We start from the raw sequence: 20993 nt of genomic DNA on the forward strand, positions 1-20993 counted from the left end.
GAAACTGGGGTGAACACGGAGATAAGCAGTAAGCAAGTTATTTTGTCTCCTGTCTCCATCAATAGTGTGGATGCGCAGTTTACCAGGGGGTACAAATACCTTGGAGTGTACTGGACAGTAAACTGGACTGGTCCAGGAACGCTGAGGCAAATTTACAAGAAGGGACAGAGTCGCCTGTATTTTTTGAGAAGGCTCCGCTCCTTCAATGTCTGCAGTGAGATACTGCAGATGTTCTACCAATCGGTGGCCAGTGCCATCTTCTTCACTGCCATGTGCTGGGGCAACAGGGCGAAGGCTGCGGAAGCCAATACAATCAATAAACTCATCAGGAAGGCTGGCATCGTCCTGGGGGTGGAGTTGGATTCATGGTAGTTGGTCTTGGAGGGAAGGATGCACTTCAAACTGCGGGGCATCCTGCACAATACAGCTCACCCCCTCCATGACACACTGGTCAACCTGAGGAGTACATACAGCAACTGAACTTTGTGCTTTCCACCACAGTGATGAATGCTGTGGTGCAGGGCCGGCCTTAGGAGGTGCGGGGCCCAATTGGGAAAAATATTCGTAGAAATGTATAAATAAATAATTATGATTGAGTCACGTGTCGTGGGTAACATGACAATTCGGAGGAGAGTTCCTTTCACAGCGCGTGGGGAGTCTAGCCAGGGGTAAAGTTGCGAGGAGGGAAGGAGCGTTGAGAAGGAGAGGGTCGGGTTCATGCCAGTAACACTCACTCACCGCTGCCGCGGCGCTCCGGGCGTCACCGCATTGTGGCCGGGGAAAGAAGCAGCTCGCGTGGCTACGAGCGGCTTCCATCACCGGACAGCGGAACCGACTGCCATCTCAGCACCTTCTGCCTGGCCCGCTCACCTCTGGCAGCGACTCTGGAGAAAAGATCCTTCTTTAGACTGAACTGAACTCTCGTCGGTGAGAGTATTTGTGATTGTCTGAAGAAGGGTCTCGACCAGAACCACAACCCTCTCCCCAGAGCCCCTGCCCGTCCCGCTGAGCCACCACAGACAGGGAGTTGAAGGTAGACACAGGGGGATCCACCTTCAACTTCAGAGCCAAACAAAAAACACAGAGTGCTGGAGGAACTCAGCGGGCAAGGCAGCACCCGTGGAGGGAACACATCACTGATCAGGAGCCACCACGGGCCAGGACTCTCCCCCCCCCCCCCCCCCCCCCCCCCCCCCCCACAGAAAGGAACCGCAGGTGCAGCCATCACTGCAAAACGTCTAAGAATTAACTGTAGATGCTGGAAAATCGAAGGTAGACAAAAATGCTGGAGAAACTCAGCGGGTGTGAGGCAGCATCTATGGAGCGAAGGAAATAGCCAACGTTTCGGGCCGTGTCTCAAGAAGGGTTTCGACCCGAAATGTTGCATATTTCCGTTGCTCCATAGGGGGGGGGGGGGGGGGGGGGGGGGTGGTGGATGCAGGGAGTCAGATAGACTGCGCAATGACAGGGGGTGATCCCGGTGTGAGGGTGAATCACCACCTGCGTACAGTCTTCCCACATCCCTCTTCTCCACCAAGCAAGGCACACTCCTCTCTCCCCTCCGCCCTCTCCCCCCTTCCTTCCCTCATCCCCCCCCTCTAAATAAGGAGGCAAGGGGAGGGGGAGGGAGGTAGTGAGAGGGAGATCTAAAGGGTAACTGGTTTTGGTCTCCAATCACATTACAAAGGGCAGCCAACAGTGGTGGTGAAGCAGAAGGGAGCTCTCTCCCGCTCTCTCCTCTCTCTCTCTCCCCGCTCTCTCCTCCTCCCCCCCCCCCCCCCTCTCCCCCCCCTCTCTTCCCCCCCCTCTTCCCCCCCCCCCTCTCCCCCCTCTCTCTCTCTCTCCAACTCTCCCTTCTTCCTCTCTCTCTCTCTCTCTGGACTCCAAGCCTGAATACTAGGCCGAGTCCCTCTCTCTGTTCTCTCTCTCTCTCTCTCTAGCCCCCAAGCCTGAGTAATAGGCCGCGATTTCTCTCTCTCTCTCTCGCTCCTGTCTCTCTCTCTCTCTCTCTCCCCCGCCCACTCCTCTCCCAGCCACGTTTATATCGACAGTTCACTCCACGAGTGTGTGTGTGTGAGCCGAGCAGTTTCTCATTCTGCCTGCTCCGTGAGCTGCTCGTATTGACAGTAATCGTATCCACCTCTTAACTGAAAACGAATGGTTTGCAAACTGAAAATCCCCCCTCTGTCTCTCCACGCCCCCCCCCCCCACATACAAAGACAGAAAACACGCAGACACACACGCAGATAGAGACAGAGACACAGACACACAGCCACAGAAACACAGAAACACACAGCCACACACACAGAAACACTGAGACATACACAGACACAGTCACACACATACACAGACACCAATGTTAACACAGACTCAAACCTCCAACCAGGTCTAGTTGTGTCAAACTAGTTAACACAACCGCACCCTCCCCCCCACTGCACCCGCTGAGTTTCTCCAGTTCTGCATCCGCTGAGTTTCTCCAGCTTTTTTGTGTTGTAGGATCTTTGCTAACTACTGCCTGTTTACAAGTGTTACAGCAGCAGTTAACACATCGTTTGTTATCCATGTTCGTTATGTAAAAAAATCCATATGGGGATTAAAAAAAAAAAAATCTTTATTTAACATAGCGAATCTGTATTTCCATATGAAATACGGAAAATTAACGCGGTGCCCAATTTGGAAAAATCGGTCCAATCCGCCTAGGGCCGGCCCTGCTGTGGTGGGTGTTTGTGTTAAATTTTTATTGTGTATTGTGTGGTCTTTTTTATTGTACCGCTGCTGGCAAATTCATTTCACTGCACTTTATTGTGTATGTGACGAATAAATCTGACGATTGACTATTGACTAAACCTTTCCTATCCATGTTCCTGCCCACATGTCTTTTAAATACCGTTATTGTCTTGCCTCAACCACTTCCTCTGGCAAAAGGAAGAGGCGTATGTCAGTTATCAGCAGCTGGGATCAAGCAAATTCCACAAGGAATGGAAAAACATCGGGGTAAGCTTAGGAGAGAAATCAGGAGGGCAAAAACAGGATGTTAGCTTTGCCAGGCAAGATAACGGAAACCGTTAGAGATTCTACGGGTATAGTAAAAGCAAAGGGGTATCAAAGGAGAGAATAGACTTTTACAATCGAACATAAAATAAAGGGGAAAAAAGATAACCTAACTGGTATAAATTCACTTGAATAGATAAGATGCCAGCAGATAACGCAGTATGATGGGTTGGCACAGCAAAAAGTGATTACATCATTCGTATTTTTTAACAAACAAGTCATCATTAATGATGTCTCTCCTTGGTTCAGAGACATTTCAGTTTAATTACTGCAATAGGCAGCAGGCAGCTGGGAACTTCCTCCGTGCTCCAGTACTGGGAATACGCAGAGTCATAACACCTCAAACATACTCCTGATTAAAATTAAAGTGCTGCTCAGAGGAGAAGAAGGTGGCAGGTTGCAGCATCTAACACTTAAAAACTTCACAACAGCATTTTATTTTGGAAGGCAGCATTATATAAGTGAGGTAAAACCAACAGAGCTCGAACATTAGAAATTAATTAGTAAATTATTTTGGCCGTTCAAAATCCATAATAAAAGGCTGGAAATAGTCAGCAAGTCCAGTATCCACAGATGATGGGGAAATGGAGTAAATGTTGCAGATCTTTGGCCATTCACCAGGATTTGCTCATAGTTCCGATAAAAAGGTGATCAATTAGAAACATTTACTCGTTTCCAGCAATTTTTGTTTTAGCATCATGAGAAGTTTCTATTTGCAAGATTAATTTATTCTATATACTTACAATCAACCTCTCACTTCTGAGGTCTGAGGCTCCCACCTGCTTTAAAAGGGCATCAATTATACCAGTGCCCAAGAAGATCAAGGTCCCGTGCCTCAATGACTATCAACCAGTAGCACCAACGTTGGTGGTGATGAAGTGCTTTGAGAGGTTGATCATGGCGCAAATCAACTCCTACCTTGACAAAAACCTGGACCCACTGCAGTTCGCTTACCGCCACAACAGATCAACGGTGGATACGATCCCGCTGGCTCTTCACTCCGCTCTGGACCACTTGGACAATAAAAACTCATATGTCAGGCTGTTATTCATTGATTACACCTCGGCATTTAATACAATCATCCCCTCCAAGCTAGTTACCAAACTCGCAGAACTGGGTCTCTGTGCATCTCTCTGCAATTGGATCCTGGTCTTCCTCATTCACAGACCACAAACTGTTCGAATTGGAGGAAAGGTGTCAGCTTCGATAACAATCAGCACGGGAGCACCTCAAGGCTGCGTGCTCAGCCCCCCTGCTGTACTTACTCTATACTCATGACTGCATAGCTGGTCACAGGGCGAACTCCATCATCAAGTTCGCTGACGACACCACTGTTGTGGGACGTATCACTGATGGGGACGAGTCAGAGTACAGAAGAGAGATCGACCAACTGACCAAATGGTGCCAGCACAATAACCTGGCCCTCAACACCAGCAAAACCAAGGAACTGATTGTGAGCTTTGGAAGAGGTAAGATGGGGACCCACAGTCCTGTTTACATCAATGGGTCGATGGTGGAGAAGGTCAAGAGCTTCAAATTCCTGGGCGTGCACATCTCTGAAGATCTCTCCTGGTCTGAGAACACTGATGCAATCATAAAGAAAGCACATCACTGCCTCTACTTCCTGAGAAGATTACGGAGAGTCAGTAAATCAAGGAGGACTCTCTCTAACTTCTACAGGTGCACAGTAGAGAGCATGCTGACCGGTTGCATCGTGGCTTGGTTCGGCAACTTGAGCACCCAGGAGTGGAAAAGACTACAAAAAGTAGTAAACACTGCCCAGTCCATCATTGGTTCTGACCTCCCTTCCATCGAGGGGATTTATCGCAGTCGCTGCCTCAAAAAGGCTGGCAGTATCATCAAGGACCCACACCATCCTGGCCACCCACTCATCTCCCTGCTACCTTCTGGTAGAAGGTACATGAGCCTGAAGACTGAAATGTCCAGGTTCAGAAACAGCTACTTCCCCACAGCCATCAGGCTATTGAACTCAACTCAAACAAAACTCTGAACATTAATAGCCCATTATCTGTTTATTTGCACTTTATCTGTTTTATTTATTCATGTGTGTATATATTTATATAATGGTATATGGATATACTGATCTGTTCTGTATTCATGCCTTCTATATTCTGTTGTGCTGAAGCAAAGCAAGAATTTCATTGTCCTATCTGGGACACATGACAATAAACTCTCTTGAATCTTGAATCTTGAATCAGCCTCAACCTTTCAAAGGATTTGTGTGAAACAAAAAAGTCATAAAAGACCACTTGTAAATTGTAACAAATTAAAGTAGAGATACGGGGGTGGTGCATGATTCGCATGCACCTTCTTTAACCTCAGCTATTGCATCAGCTGCTCTCAATGTGGCCTCCTCTACATCAGTGAGGCCAAGCTCTGACTGCTTTGCCCAACACCTGCACTATATCTGCTACGGCCACCTGGAGCTCCAGGTTGAGAGCCATTTCCATTCTCCTCCTCATCCCTACATCGACCTGCCTGCCCACATCAATGCCAGGATGAGGACAAACACAAACTTGAGGAACAGAACCTCATATTCCCTCAGTAGTCTATAACCCAATGATATCACCATTGAATTCTATAAGCCGATGATATGACCATTGAATTCTCTCATTTCAGCCTTCCCTCTCAGTCTGTATTCGCAGTCTGTTCACACACAGAGTGGTGAATCTCTGGAATTCTCTGCCACAGAAGGTAGTTGAGGCCAGTTCATTGGCTATATTTAAGAGGGAGTTAGATGTGGCCCTTGTGGCTAAAGGGATCAGGGGATATGGAGAGAAGGCAGGTACAGGATACTGAGTTGGATGATCAGCAGTGCAGGCTCAAAGGGCCGAAAGGCCTACTCCTGCGCCTATTTTCTATGTTTCTATGTCCCTTTATACACCCAGATCCTCACACTCGCACCTTTCTTTCCCACCGGTTCCTCTCACCTAGTTTCTTCTCCACTAATTCCATCATCCCCTCGTCAGGTTCCCTCCCCCCATTATTTCCATCTGCCCACCTGACCTGATCTCATATTCCAAGTGCCTTTCCAATCAGATGCCATCAACATCAGCCCCTGGTTACTCCCACCATTCAGGTCCCACCCTGCGTGTGGTCTCCAACTGACTCCATCCACCAATACACCTTTCCTCCTCTGGATACGCCTATCGTGTGTCAGCCCCTCCCCACCCCCCTCACCTCTTTATACAAGCGACATTCCCTTCACTCCAGCAGTCCAGAGAACAGGTCTCAAGCCAAACTGGCAATTGTCCATTTTCCTCCACAGATGTTGCCAGGTCCTCACTGTAAAAATCAAGATATCCTTACAAGCAGTTTGCTTCATCTCATTGTGATCACTGAGGCAAATTATGGTATTATTATGTAAATATGCAACAGGAAGGGAGGACCTCCACATTATCGGTGATGCTTCCTCTACTTGTTATCAATACATTTAATTGCAACTAAACGTGCAACTCATCTCAAACCTTCGCAGATTTATGAATTCATCTAATTCTAAACCTCTAATTTACATCCTTCTGCTGCTGTCAGTTCGGACTTGAGCTGCCTAAAACTTGGCTGCTGAGATTCTGTCCCTAACCCCACCCTCCTCACTACGTCTCCTTATTTAATACACTTCTCAAATGCTATCTCTTTAACCAAGGCGTTTTCTAAGATCTTTGATTGAAATATTGAAACAACATGCAAATAGACCATTCAGTCCATCGAGTCCACACCGACCATCTATCACCCATTCCCCCTCGTTCTGTTATCCCACTTTTCCATGCACTCCCTATACACTAGGGCCAATATACAGAGGTCAGTTGACCTACATCCCACCCGTCTTGGGATGTAGGAGGAAATCAGAGCATCCAGTGAAAATCCATGGGGTCACAGAGTGAACGTGCAAACTCCACACAAACAATAACCCAGGTCAGCATCGAGCCAGATCTCCGAGATTGTGAGGCAGCAGCTCTATCAGTTGCTTCACTGCACCGCCCAACATATATCTTTGTTTATGTCTTGCTTTGATTACCCTGACATAGTTTCTGCTTTTGTCTGGTGTCTTCAATAAACTAAAACTCCCTGGGCTGTTGCTGCAATGCTTCTATGGCAGGAAACACAGTCAATTTCTTAGATCTGCTCAGAAGTTGTCAGTTTCACTGCTTGCTTAAAGCTTGGCTATGAAACTGCATATTCAGAAACTTCATGATCAACAGATTTCTCTACAGATGAATTCTGAAGAATTGCCAGCAATAGCACAATATGCCAAATCGATTCTTTGATTCAGGAGTTGTTTCATGACTTTTCAGATTCCCATTTGACATATTTCTTCATATAGAACATAAACTACAGCAAAGTACAGCACATCACTGTGCCAAGCATGATGCCATGACCATTACTTCTCTACTGGCACATAACCCATATCCCTCCATTCTCTGCATATTCATATGCCTATAAAGAATTTTAAATGCCACTGACTTATTTCTTCAAACACCACCCCGGCAGCACGTTCCAGGCACTCACCACTGTCTGCATAAAAAACTTGCCCACACATCTTATTTAAACGTTGCCCTTTTCACCTTAAAGCTATGCTTAAAAATTGGATTTTTCCATCCTGAGATAAATTTTATTATATATGTGAATATGTTAACAGTGAATCACAGGGGATGCACAATTTGAAGGTCTTTTAAAAACACTATTTCAAGAATGGGCACTAATTTCAATAACATAAATGGATATGCATAATTTTCTTGGCTCCTTCAGTTTCCCTTTCCTCCTGCAATCTTTAGGCACTTTAAACCACTGCCCTTTCATTAAACTTTAGTTTAGCGTAGATATACAACTTGAAAACAGGCCCTTCAACCCACCAAGTCCCCATTGACCAGCAGTCACCAGTACATTAGTTCAATCCTACTCACTGGGGACAATTTACAGAAGACAATTAACTACAACCCTGCATGTCTTTGGAATATGGGAGGAAACCCAGGTTGTCACAAGCATAATGTGCAAACCCCTTACAGACTGTACCCTAATGGGCCTGTGCCACTTAGGCAACTTTTTAGGCAACTACAGAAGACTATGCAATCGCCACATGGTCACAACATGTTCGCGGATGGTTGCCGGGGAGTTGCCTTCATGGTCGTGAGGAGTTCCCACATTCTTGGAACTAGTCGCGGCCTCATTATGAGTTCCAAAAATGTGGGAACTACTCACGACCTCATTACGGTCGCCGTGAACTTTTGTTTCAACATGTTGAAAAATTAGCGGTGACCAGAATGAAGCCGCCATGGAGAGTAGCGAGAATTCTCGCACCGTAGGTGGGTCGCCAGGAGGTCCTAGTCGGTTGCCAGGAGCTCGAAGGCTCTCGTAGATTGTAGCTGGTGCTGACCGGTGAATTTCATTGGCTCATTGGGAAAAATAACATGAGTAGTAGTTTTCAGAGCCAAGGAAAACCGACCGCTAATGTTAATGTCCGCCGAGCTTCACTGCCGTGTATCTCAGGTTTCTTAAAAGTTATCTCCACTCCTTCTTCCTCCTTCTCCCACCTCTCCCCCTTCTCCCCCCCCCCCCTTTTTTAAAGGACTTACCCTACACTGTGCTTTAGCCGTCTTAATTACATCGATAACCTTCCTGTTCATCGTGGTGTGTGTCTGTATCACCTTGGCTTTGCACCGTGTGAATTTCACTCAGACAGCGGTCCCCCCACTTGCCCTGTCCCCCACCTGCATAACGGCTGGTGAAGTGTGTGTGTGTGTTCCACTCTGACAGTCACCGGCAGTCGTCTGAAACATCGCCTTAGTGGGACAGGCCTATTAGTTAGAATTAAACCTGGGTATCTGGAGTGGTAACTCTACTGCTGCGCCACTGTGCCATCCCAACACTGTGCCAACCTTAACATCTTTTCAACCCTGATCAGCTTAATGAAGGCCTGCACTCTAAATGTTCACATCCTCATTTCACAACATGAAAAACCCCAAAGTTCATAAATAGAGAGGATTGCCTTCAAATTCAGTTAAATGGTTTAGATAAAAATAAAAAGAAATAAATAGAAGACACAACTGTTTAAAATTAAATTCAATCTCACTGAGTGTTAATAGGAAGTATACAACAGCTGTTCCTCATGTTAAAAATAAGATCAACGTCACTTCTCACTTTTTTAATCGCACAACAGAAGTAGATTTTTACAAAACTTGTCTGTACTTTCACACCTCTCTTAGTTTCATGTATCAGGACACCGACTGCACTCTGAGACCTGAAGGTAAAATAACACTCACAATGGATTTCTATTCCATGGAAATATAATGGAACTTGTGTGGTGCCTAGGTTGGGCAGCAAGTGACAGGTTCAGTCGGGACAGGGTGGGGCAGTGTGTCCTTGTGCTCAGTCTGGATGTGACACTAATCCAGTGCACGTATGGAGTACTACAATACTTTGGTGTGTGATTTTGACGTTGCTTTTACAATGTAAAAGCATCTACTAATAACTGTTTACTGAAGGGCAAGTACCTCCTGCATTTTTCAACATGGATATCTGGGCTAAACCAATCTGTAATTAGTACGAGACAGCGAAACCTTTGGAAAGTCAGAGTGCTTGACCGGTCTTTGGGAGAGATGTACAAGCCATCTATTGGAACCTCAACTGTATGAAGAGTAGGAAAGGTGGGATACAAACAGCAACTGCTAAAATAAGATCACTTGGTCAAGCAGTATTAAGGGAGAAAGTTGCAGATTGAATAGCTCACTTCAGAACTATGAAAGATTAGAACACAACAGGTTTCAAGCACACGTAATAGGGTAAGGAAAGGGAGACGAAAAGGGAAAAGTAATGGAAAAGAATAAGGAAGTAAGCAACAGAGAAAAAGAATGAGAGAGTGCAGGGATAAAGTGAGCGGTAATGACACAAATAAAGACTCAAACAATGCGGGAGAGGAGGGTCGATGGCAATACCAGAATCATGGACTAGACTCTTCTACTGTTGATAAGTCACTCAAGTTTGTTTATCACGTGCCCTTGCTTGGAGCAGGGTCTCTGCATGCATCCTTACACTGGAAACTGATTCTCAGTAGACCTGCAAGCCCTAACACGGGACCTTTCCCCATCAAAATACAAACCCTGCACATGGTTTACTTTGAGAACTGGGTAAATTCTTACCAGCTGTCAAAGCTGTCAAAGCAATTGAACATTTAAGAATGCTCCTGTTATTCAGAAATATTGAAATACACTCAAAAAAGATCAAAATACTTATTTTAATGTTAAATAATAAAGGTACACAAAAATGCTGGAGACACTCAGCGGGTGCAGCAGCATCTATGGAGCGAAGGAAAGAGGCAAAGTTTCTGCAGAAGTTTGTACTCTCCCGACTTTGAAATTTCCAATACCTTGTCATCGCTAATTGGTGAGGAATTTCACCTTCATTTGGAAGGCCTAAATTCTGCCAAGTGGAATAGGAAAACAATGCATACCTGAATATAGAGGTGTGGAGTTTAATGGTGTGGAAGATGAGGAAAAGGCAGAGGGTTCATAAATTCATTATAGGAGCAGAATTAGGCCATTCAGCCCATCAAGTCTACTCTTCCATTCAATCGTGGCTGACCTATCTTTCCCCCTCAAGCCCATTCTTCTCCCCATAATGTTTGATTCTTGTACTAATCAGCTTCTTCAGTGTGCAATGTTGATGTGGCTGATCTCACTTAAGCTGACAGAGAATGTTCTGTTGGATGATAAAACCACTCAACAGCCAGGAGCGAGCTGGAACTAGGAAATCTAGGTCCATGACTATTCATGCAATGACATCAAAATATGATACAGTTGAATACACAAACTACCGATATTTCCTTGGGCATATTAAGATCCTTGGGCATAATAATATTCTTATCAAGTTCACACAGATGAGCAAGCTGAGTGCTCAGAATAGCAAATGCAATGGCATCAGCATTTGTCAATGATTCTGCTGCACCAATTTCCATTTCCTCTCAACCCAATTATGTTAATACATCCCATTCCCTGGTACTGTCACTAATTATTCCATCTGGTATTTAATTTCTCTTACTTTCCACTGTAGAGGCATAAACATTCATGACCTTTTGATTCCTATCCCCCAACCTCACTCTTCCTGTCTCTGTATTTGGTTAAAATCCTTGAAATGGACACTTCTCATTCAGTAAGAATTGGGAGCAGCAAACCTCTTGGGCCTTATTGGAACACCGTAGCCTATGATGACGTGGATAATGAAGGGTTAACAGTGTTATCAAGGTTCATGAAATACAAAAAAATAAAGAAAATGATTCAGATCTGGACTCAGAACAGGAAATGCTGAAAACATTCAGCAGTCCAGGCAGCATCAATGGAGAGAGAGAGATACAGTCAATACTTCAGGTCATTGACCATGCATCAGAACCCTTCATCAGTCCTGAAATATTCTGTTTCTCTCTCCATAGCTGCTGCCTGGATCATTACCTGGTTTGCCTGTACCCTTGCCTTGTCTGCCTGGACCCTGAGTATCTCTGGTATGTCCTATTCAAATAATTGAAGACCATGCCATTGAAGTTGTCTTTGTTTTCTCTGTATTTTCCATTCTGAGCACTCAACTTGCTCGGTCTGTGTGAACTTCATGGGAATATTCATATGCCCAAGGATTTGTACAAATATAGACAGTTGTGTATTCAACTATTCTTTTGATAAGCCAGTGCATGAATAGTCATGTACCCCGATTTTACTTTTAGAATTTAGATTTTATAGTTACAGCATGGAAACAAGCCCTGTTGCCCAACGTGTCCATGTCGACCAGCGACCAGTGCACTAGCACTATCCTACACACTGGGGACATTTACAATTTTACTGAAACCATTCAAGTTACAAACCTGCACATCTTTATGGTGTGGAAGAAACCGGAACATTCGGAGAAAACCCATGCGGTCACAGGAAGAACACACAAACTCTGCACAGACAGCACCCATAGTCAGAAAGCCACAAAAAGCTGGAGCAACTCAGCGGGATAGGCAGCGTTTCTGGACAGAAGGAATGGGTGACGTTTCGGGTCGAGGCCCTTCTTCAGACCAGCATCTGCCGTTCCTTCCTACACACCCTTAGTCAGGATCGAACCTGAGCTTCTGGTGCTGTGAAACAGCAACTCTGCTGCTGCACCACTGTGCCACCTGAGAGAGAGACTTTGGTACTGTCCCAATGCAAGGTGGTAAGAAATATTTTCCAACTCTAGCTTGATCCTGACGCTGGAGTGGTTGAGTTCCACAACAGAACATTAGCTGTCTCCCACAGCGAGGTGAGCTGGCTCAGTTGTCAATCCATCAAACCTGAGACCTCTGCTTTGCACTGCTCTTTATGTGGCACCTTGCTAAGTGACACATTGTATAGCTGTCAGCTACCATTCTTCCTGTAAATGGTGTGGTTTTAGTCAGGGTGTGCACTTGTCATAACTTATTTTACACTGAGCTTTTGGTGCAGGAAGTCCTACCTTATTCTTGTATTCTGAAGAAATTTGTGGTAAATGTTCAAGATTCTCCATACACTTCATCAGACAATGCCAACTTCGTATCAATTCTCTTATGACGTCTCCTTTCTCCCCCGCAGAGGATTTCCCACCACCACAGTTGACAGAGCCCTTGACTGTGTCCATGTATTCTTTCTTCACCTTCTCCCTTCCTTCCCAGTATTTATGGGACTAATCAGTTGTAACTTACATCCCACCTGCCTTCACATTCAAAAGATCATCTTGCCCTCTTTCCAACATCTTCAATGTCCCCACCAACCCCACCTTGCCCTCCAATTTCAGCATTCCAAAGGGACTATTCCGACCACAATGCTCCTTCATTCTTCCTCACAACTCTTCTTCCGCATCCCATAAACTCATTCAAGTAAGAGCAGGAAGTGCAAAACCTACTCTTTTCATCATCCAAATGGTGTTTGGAAAGCTGTTAGATGGGCACTTGGAAGTACACTTGTGTGGCACGGTGGCGCAGCGGTAAAGTTGCTGCCTTACAGCGCTTGCAGCGCCAGAGACCCGGGTTCGACTATGGGTGCTGTCTGTATGGAGTTTGTACGTTCTCCCTATGACCTGCGTGAGTTTTCTCTGAGATCTTTGGTTTCCTCCTATCCTCAAAAGACATATAGGTTTACAGGTTAATTAGCTTGGTATAAGTGTAAATTGTCCCGAGTGTGTGCAGGATAGTGTTAATGTGCGGGGATCGCTGGTTGGTGTGGACTCAGTGGGCCGAAGGGCCTGTTTCCACTGTATTTCTAAACTAATCTAAACTGAACTACAGGTAATGGAGGGATATGGATCATGTACAGGGAGATGAGATCAGTTTAACTAGGCATCATGTTCGTCACAAACATTGTGTGGCGAATGGCCCGTTTCTCTGCTCTATGTTCTATAATAGCCCTATCCCACTGTACGAGTTCATTCAAGTGCTCTCCCAAGTAAAAAGAAGTCAAACTCGTGGTAAGTACATAGAATGAATGTACGTCGGAGCTCGGGGACGTCTCATAGCGGCTCGTAACGCTAACGGCAGGTACTCGGGAAACGCGGTAAGCTCGGGAAGACTCGTGAAGATTTTTCAACATGTTGAAAAATGTCCACAAGAGCCCCGAGTACCTGCGAGCCATTGCCGTAAATCTCCGAGTTCGAATCAGGGCAAACTTGGGAGAACTCTTTGAATGAACTCGTACAGTGGAACAGGGCTTTAAGCTCAACCTCAAACAGTGAGCAGGTGAAACAGTGATTTAATTGTACTTTATTCAGTAATGTATACTTTACTCGCCGTGAAACATGCTCTCTTTTTTATAATGGACAGACAAAGCGCAGGTTAGGTGGAACACCTCCACTCTGTCAACAAACATGATCCCAAATATTCAGTAAGTTCCTTGTCTCTTTCACTCTTCATTCAACTTCTTAAATGATTCCAAAGAAATTAAGAAATGACATCTCATCATTACTGAGGGCCTAGGTAATTAGAAATTTGGGAATTAATATTGAATTTGACAATTTTAGAAAATGAATTTCCTTTGATCATTTACAAGGAGTTCTGCTGTACCACAAATGGTGATTCCTAAAAGAAACCTCATGTTATAGAAAATCATGTTAGAAAAACAACTGTGTTAATGTGGAAATGTGGATTAGGGACTAAAGATTATGGGCAGCACACTGGAGCAGTGGTGGATTTGCTGCGTTATAGCGCCAGAGACCCGGGTTCAGTCCTGACTATGGGTGCTCTCTGTACGTAGTTTGTACATTCTGCCTGGGACCGAGTGGGTTTCTCCAGCTGCTCCAGTTTCCTCCCACATTCCAAAAGATGTGCAGGGTTGCAGGCTTCTGTAAATTGTCCCTAATGTGCAGGATAGTACGAGTGTCTGGTGATCACTGGTGGGCTGAAGGGCCTGTTTCCACGCTGGCTATATTTTCAGTCTTATTCTGAATCTCACCATCTGGACTAGCCTACAATTGGAATCTTGTCAAAGGCTTTGCTGAAGTCTATATAGATAACATCCACCACCCTACCCTTGCCATGGGCCTTGGACGCCTCCTCAAAAGTCTCTATCAAATTTGTGAGACATCATCCATGAACAAAGCCTGGCCTGAACCAAAAGCAAATAAATCCTGTTCCTCAGAATCCTGTCTAGTAACTTTCCTACCTCTGATATAATGGTTTGTAGTTCCTATCTTGTATTTGCAGCCCTTCTTCAATAAAGGCACAACATTAACCATCATCCAGCCTTCGGGTACCTCACCCGTGGCTATTGAAAGAACAAAATTCTATGCTAGTACTCTGACCTTATATGCTTCTCTAATGATCAAACAGTGGAGTAAAGCATAGGCATTGAGCTGCATGTTTACAACCGTTCATCACTAACACTTTGCAACACATGCAGTACTTAGTAAAGACATAGGACACTCTGAAATTGAGCAAACATTATTTGGAAGTAGAATCCCACAAGGAATTATTACCTGCAGTTCATTGGGCAAGATTTCACCAAATTAATTTCTGCCATTTCACCAAATTCTGAAATGCCATTTTACCAAATTAATTTCTGGAAACTGGAGCCTCATTTCAATAACTAAATATGGGGAACACCACTTTTTGAGCAATAAGCATTCTAATGTTTTGTGTTTGTGAGGTTAAAAATGTCTGGCCATTTCCCAATTATAATAAAAATTATGATTATTTCCTAATCTGGCTCTGACATTATCATTATTGGTATGTGCAAGTGTATATTTGCAGTTCTCAAACTTAGCTGGCATGTGAATGATGAATCCAATTAAACATAGCTTATTGCACCACAAACATTTATGAATTTTATAAATTATACATGTAATTGTGTAGCCTAAATATTAATGATGTTTTGTCATTTTAAACACCTTGGTCGTGATGCTTTGCAAACAGCATAGAGCTCAGGAAGACTTGTTACTTCCTTCCTAGTTAGATACTAAAGGTTGATGTTAAAGTTCTAGCCCACACCATGTTGTTGCGGTAAGGAACTACCACGTGACTCTTCTTCCTGTGACTCAGATTCCTCCAGTTAAGCAGAAGCTCACTAACTTCTGTCCATTTTTGAATTTAATTGCTATAAAATATGCTGCGAAGGAAGCCATCCAATGCATCAGAAAAGGAGCAAAATCGGAAACCAAAGGTGAGGAATTTATTGATGAGAGTTATTAAACTAACAGCAAAAAGCAGTCAGTTCGAAGTAGTTTTACAGTTTGTGAATGAACTGCCTGGTGCTGCACGATCGCACTTCGGGTTGTCTTTTAGTCACTCCATGCAGTAACTCCGTGTATCTTAGTTCTTAATACTCTTGTAACAGATTACGATTAGTTGAAATTATTCATTCTGAATTCAGAGTGGTGGGTGTCCATTTCTTTGTTGTGGAGATCAGTATCACATTGATTCATTGAGTAGCTGAAGTATGTGCAAATGAAAATTGGCTCTTTAATCGTTCATGATTGTTCATGCTATATACATTAAATTGTTTGATTAGTGTTAAACCTGACAAAACTAATGTTATCACACCGTTGTATTTTAAAATATGTATTTTTATGCAGATGGAAGTGATAAATGAACTGGCGCAGAAATGAAATATTTTCTATTTGAAGTGAGATAATCGAAGCCAAATTCTGCCTTTCAAATCTTAAATTAAACATCTTAAACCTAAAAGGGTCCAGCTCAAAGTATTGACAATGGAGATTAGGTTCCAAAGTCATCGTCTTGGGAATTGAAACATTAGCGTGCACTGTGTGGCTACATTCAAATATAAAGCTTTCTTCTCCTTTCCACTAAGTCAGGGAGACCGTTGCTACCATTGAGCTAAGCAAGCAAAATATATCCAGATAAATTCAAATTTTGATATATAATGATACATGTTCAAAAATTTTAACATTTCAACATGGTGTATTATTCCTGAATTTAAATTCAATTTCTAACAGGAAAACTCTTTGTATCAAATTAGATCATGTCAAATGGAAACTATAAACACCAGACTTATAATTATGTACTTTCAAATCACCCTGTAACTTCTTCCTCAAACTTAACACACTATTTTAAATAAATAATTCTCTCTTAAAAGAGATGATCCTGCCAATTGACTGGTCATGTCACAAACGTTTGGTCAAAGGTGGTTGTGCTGGGTTTCTTAAACACAGTTCCATGATGTTAACAACCTATCACTGTCTTAGTTTAGTTCAGAGATGCAGCATGGAAATAGGACCCTTGGCCCACTGAGACCGCACCGATCATCAATCACCCGTTCACATTAGTACTGCGTTACCCCATTTTCTCATCCAGTCCCTACACACCAGAAGGCACTCTACAGAGACCAATTAACCTACACCCGCACATTTTTGTGATATGAGAGGAAACCGGAGCACCTGGAGGAAATTCACGTGGTCACAGGGAGAACGTGCAAACTCGACGCAGACAGCACCTGAGGTCAGGATAGAACTCAGGTCTCTATCACTGTGAGGCAGCAGCTCTACAGCTGCGCCACAGGGCCATCTATGTTGTCTTCTCTATGTTGCTATTATTCATCTGTGATCTTTGACTTTGATACTGATTTTAACTCCATTCATATGATGGCAGCCGAAAAGGGGATGCTGCTGAAATGAGGAGAGCAAGCTGCTTCTTCTGCCCCATTGTCACATCACCAGGTCCAAATGCTAACCTATTCTTTCGAGCAGCCAAGCATAGAGAGAGCTGTGCAGAACAGGGTCCAATTACGTCATCAAGACTCAATCGGCTCTTTAGTCAGAGGCCCGAGTGGTGAGTAATCCATGCCGGGTGAAATCTGTCGCTAACGAGATTTGAGCTAGAAAAGGTCAAGGAACAAGATGTACGTTTCAATTTTCAATTCCCTTGTGGACAAGAATATTCCTCTGATTCCCACAAGGCAAGCTCAATCTCCTTACCCTGACTCTCGTAGATCCTCTGGAAAAAAATCGTCACACAGCTTGGAAACAGACCCCTTAGTCAGAGGGTGGTGAATTGGTGGGGGCGCCGAGAGACAGCTGCCCTGCCAGCAGCGTGTTCGTCATTTTTTTGTTTTTTTAGTGTGTCCAAATGTGTGCTTTAATGTGTGCCTTGTGTGGGGGGTGGTGAGAGGGGGTAAGGGGGGAACCGCTTTTGGTCGCCTCCTCCACCCAGAGATAGATCAGCCATGATAGAATGGCGGAGTAGACTTGATGGGTTGAATGGCATAATTCTATTCCTATCACTTATAGCCTTATGATCCTTTGGCCCATCAAGTGCCTATCAACCATCAACTACCTGATAACACTAATCCTATTTCATTCTAAATCCTCCCCCCCCCCCTTACCCCCACCTCCCCCCCCCCCCCCCCCCCCCCCCCCCCCCCCCCCCCCCCCCCCCTACATGTTATGGACGACTTACAGGGGCTACTTACACAATTTATCCGTACTTTTTGGGTTGTGTGGGGAACCTACGCAATCAAAGAAAGATTGTGTAAACCAGGGCTCCATGTGAAGTCTAAGGTCACAGGAACGGCTTGGGAGTAAGGTTGTTAAGTGTGTCACTATATCCCTGTGCTCCGGAGTAAACACAGTCAAACAGGAAGGTTGATTACTCCAGCAATTCTTTCTTTCAACCATTGTGCAACTACTTGACAAATGTGAAACACAATCAAGAGATTTTCCCCTTAAAAAATTGCAGCTTTTAGCTTAGGTCTACTTAGAGAATGATGAAGGAAAGAGAGCATGGAGCAGGGCAAAATACGAGGTAACCTATTCAGAACAATATTTTTTTTTTAAAAAGGAGGCCATAAGGTTAAAGACTAAACTTAAGGGACATAGAAACTAATGTCAGATGGCCCATGGCCCTATTGAAACCTCCAGCAACAGGGTAAGTAATGGAATGCATTACAGTCAAAATTCAGAGTTGTGGTGGTAGATAATGGGATTTGCAGCCAAAAGAGTGGCAAGATTGAGGAGTATGTGCAGATATGCCAGCTTTCCTTGGGAGGCATGAAGAAACTCTTCTGATCCTCTTGGGAATAAATGAAAGTTAATTTTCCTGCCACAGAAGGACTGTGCAACATTCCCTTTTTAGACATTCAATTTGTGAGATTTAGGAAACACTGGCTAAGTCAATGTTAATTATCCATCCCTAATGGTGGTGAGCCCCTACACCACTGCAGGTGAAGGCACCTTCACAGATGCTCCTGGGGCAGGGGTTCCAGGATTTGGACCTAATTGTGATACCTGAATGGTGATATATTTCCAAGTCAGGCCAGTGTACAATTTTGGAAAGAAACCTGCAAGTGATAGTGTTCCTATGCCCTTGAAACCATTATCCATCATGGCAGTAGAGGTTGTCAATTAGAAAGGTGCCATTTGGGTAACCTAGGTGAGTCATTTCAGTGCATTTTGTAGATGGTGCACGCTGTAACCACAGTGCACCACTTGTAAAGGGAATCAATATTCAGCAGGCTGCTTGTTCGAGATGGGGATCAAGTTTATTGCAGCTGCACTTATGCAGGCATGCAGAAAGTATAGATGAACACTGCTGACATCTCTTGTTAATGGCAAAACACATTTTGGGTGTATAATGTGAGTCAGTCACCACAGATACGCAGCCTCTAATCTGTGCTTGTGGTCATGGTAGTCCTGCGGCATCATTTGTGGCTGATATAGTTAAGTTTCTGACCAATGGTAATCCCCAGGATGTAATTCTGCAGGGAAATTTGGTGATGGTAATGTCAGTGAATGCCAAGTGTAGGTGGACCACTTAATAACCCATGCCTGAATGCTGCTAACTGCTGAAAGTCCCAATGGATTTCACGTACGTCATTAGTCCCCAATTTGCATGTATTAATACAGGGCCTACAAATGTTATGTACAAGTCTCATCTACAGTCAATGCTAGCTGTAATTGTGTGGGATATAGAACAGCTGCATTTTAATAAGTATTACAAATGCTGGAAACATCATGTGTGAAAACACTGTTAACATTTCAGGTCCAAGTCCCTTTGTCAGAAATGGGAAAGAGAGAAGATAAGTTGTTTTTTCAGTAGCAGATAAAGTAGGGGAGAAATGGATAGAACAGAGAGAATATCTTTGATAGGATGAGACTAAATTATTTAATGTGGCATATAAAAGCACGTAATTTTTTGTCAGTGTTGTGTGTTGCTAATAGCAAGGGCATGTAGGCCAGGCCAAATAAATGCAAAGGTGAAAAACTGAACCAAAATGGTGACTGGCAGAAATGGCCAGCTCTGATATAGACAGCAGGAACATGTGTAGGAAGGAACTGCAGATGCTGGTTTAAACCAAAGATAGACACAAAAAGCTGGAGTAACTCAGGCAGTGGAACAGGCAGCATCTCTGGAGAGAAGGATTGGGGGACATTTCAGGTCGAGACTAGTCAGGGGAAAGGGAAATGAGAGATATAGACGATGATGTAGAGAGATTTAGAACAATGAATGAAAGATATGCAAAAAAGTAACAATGATAAAGGAAACAGGCCATTGTTAGCTGTTTGTTGGGTTAGCTCAAGATGGAGAATTCAATATCAAGTCTGGAAGACAGCAATGTGCTGAGACAGCAGATGATGTTATTTTCCTCAGGATTGCAATAGGGTTTTATACCACTGGCGTCTACTAATAATGGGGAAAACTGCTCGGTTATGACCTGTTCACAAAAAGCAGGACAAATCCAATCTGAGCAATTACTGCCCAAGACACTCAATTCTGAAAAGTCAGTAATTCGACATAATGTGTCATCAACATGACACATATCAGGTGATACATACTCAACAATAACCTGCTCACCAATATTTTAGACATTCATTGGCATTATTGCTGCCATGTGCCCTAGCATCCATATGGTTAGCATTGACCGGGAATTCAATTGGTGCGCCAAAGGTGCAACCGAAAGGCCTGTTTCCGCATTGTATTTCCAAACTAAACTAAACCAAATCTATAAAACATTGTCGATATTTTCTAGTCTTGGCAAATCCAACAGCAATTCTCAAACCCACACACTCTACCACCAAGAAGGATTAGATGCATGGGAACACCACCTACTGAATGTTTCTTTTGATGACAAAAATAAATTGCTCCTCCCTCATCATCACTATTACCAATCCTGGAACTCCTTCCCCTTTTCACCCGAAGGACTACAGCAGCTAAAGAAGGCAGAACACCACCACCTTCTTAAGGATGGTGATGGGAATAAACATTGGCCTTGTTATACATAAAAATGCTGCTTTCTTTATAGTCAAAGAGCCGAGGTAACTGTTTTTATGATTCAGTCCTTCAAATTTTAGAATCAATCTCCTAACCATTAGTATCCAGACATCCCACAGGTCTTGCATTTCTCGACGTCAACTGATGACTCAAAGTTGCACTACTTTTGTTGCACTACATAGCCAGAAAATCATGCTTGACTAATCTTCTGGAATTTTTTGAGGATGTGACA

General features: G+C 43.9%; 1 protein-coding gene across 2 annotated transcripts in view; it reads left to right on the forward strand.

Annotated features, from left to right (window-relative positions):
- The first annotated feature begins 15543 nt into the window (after nucleotides 1-15543).
- The window catches only part of sash3 (SAM and SH3 domain containing 3), a 56140-nt gene continuing 50690 nt past the window's right edge, over nucleotides 15544-20993 (forward strand). For both annotated transcript variants that reach the window (XM_055643746.1, XM_055643745.1), the window contains exon 1: nucleotides 15544-15698. In XM_055643746.1, the coding sequence (XP_055499721.1) occupies nucleotides 15642-15698 (57 nt within the window). In that variant the 5' untranslated portion in view covers nucleotides 15544-15641. The remainder of the gene's footprint in view (nucleotides 15699-20993) is intronic.

This window comes from Leucoraja erinacea, chromosome 12, assembly GCF_028641065.1.
Source record: "Leucoraja erinacea ecotype New England chromosome 12, Leri_hhj_1, whole genome shotgun sequence".
In the NCBI taxonomy this organism is placed as follows: Eukaryota; Metazoa; Chordata; class Chondrichthyes; order Rajiformes; family Rajidae; genus Leucoraja; species Leucoraja erinaceus.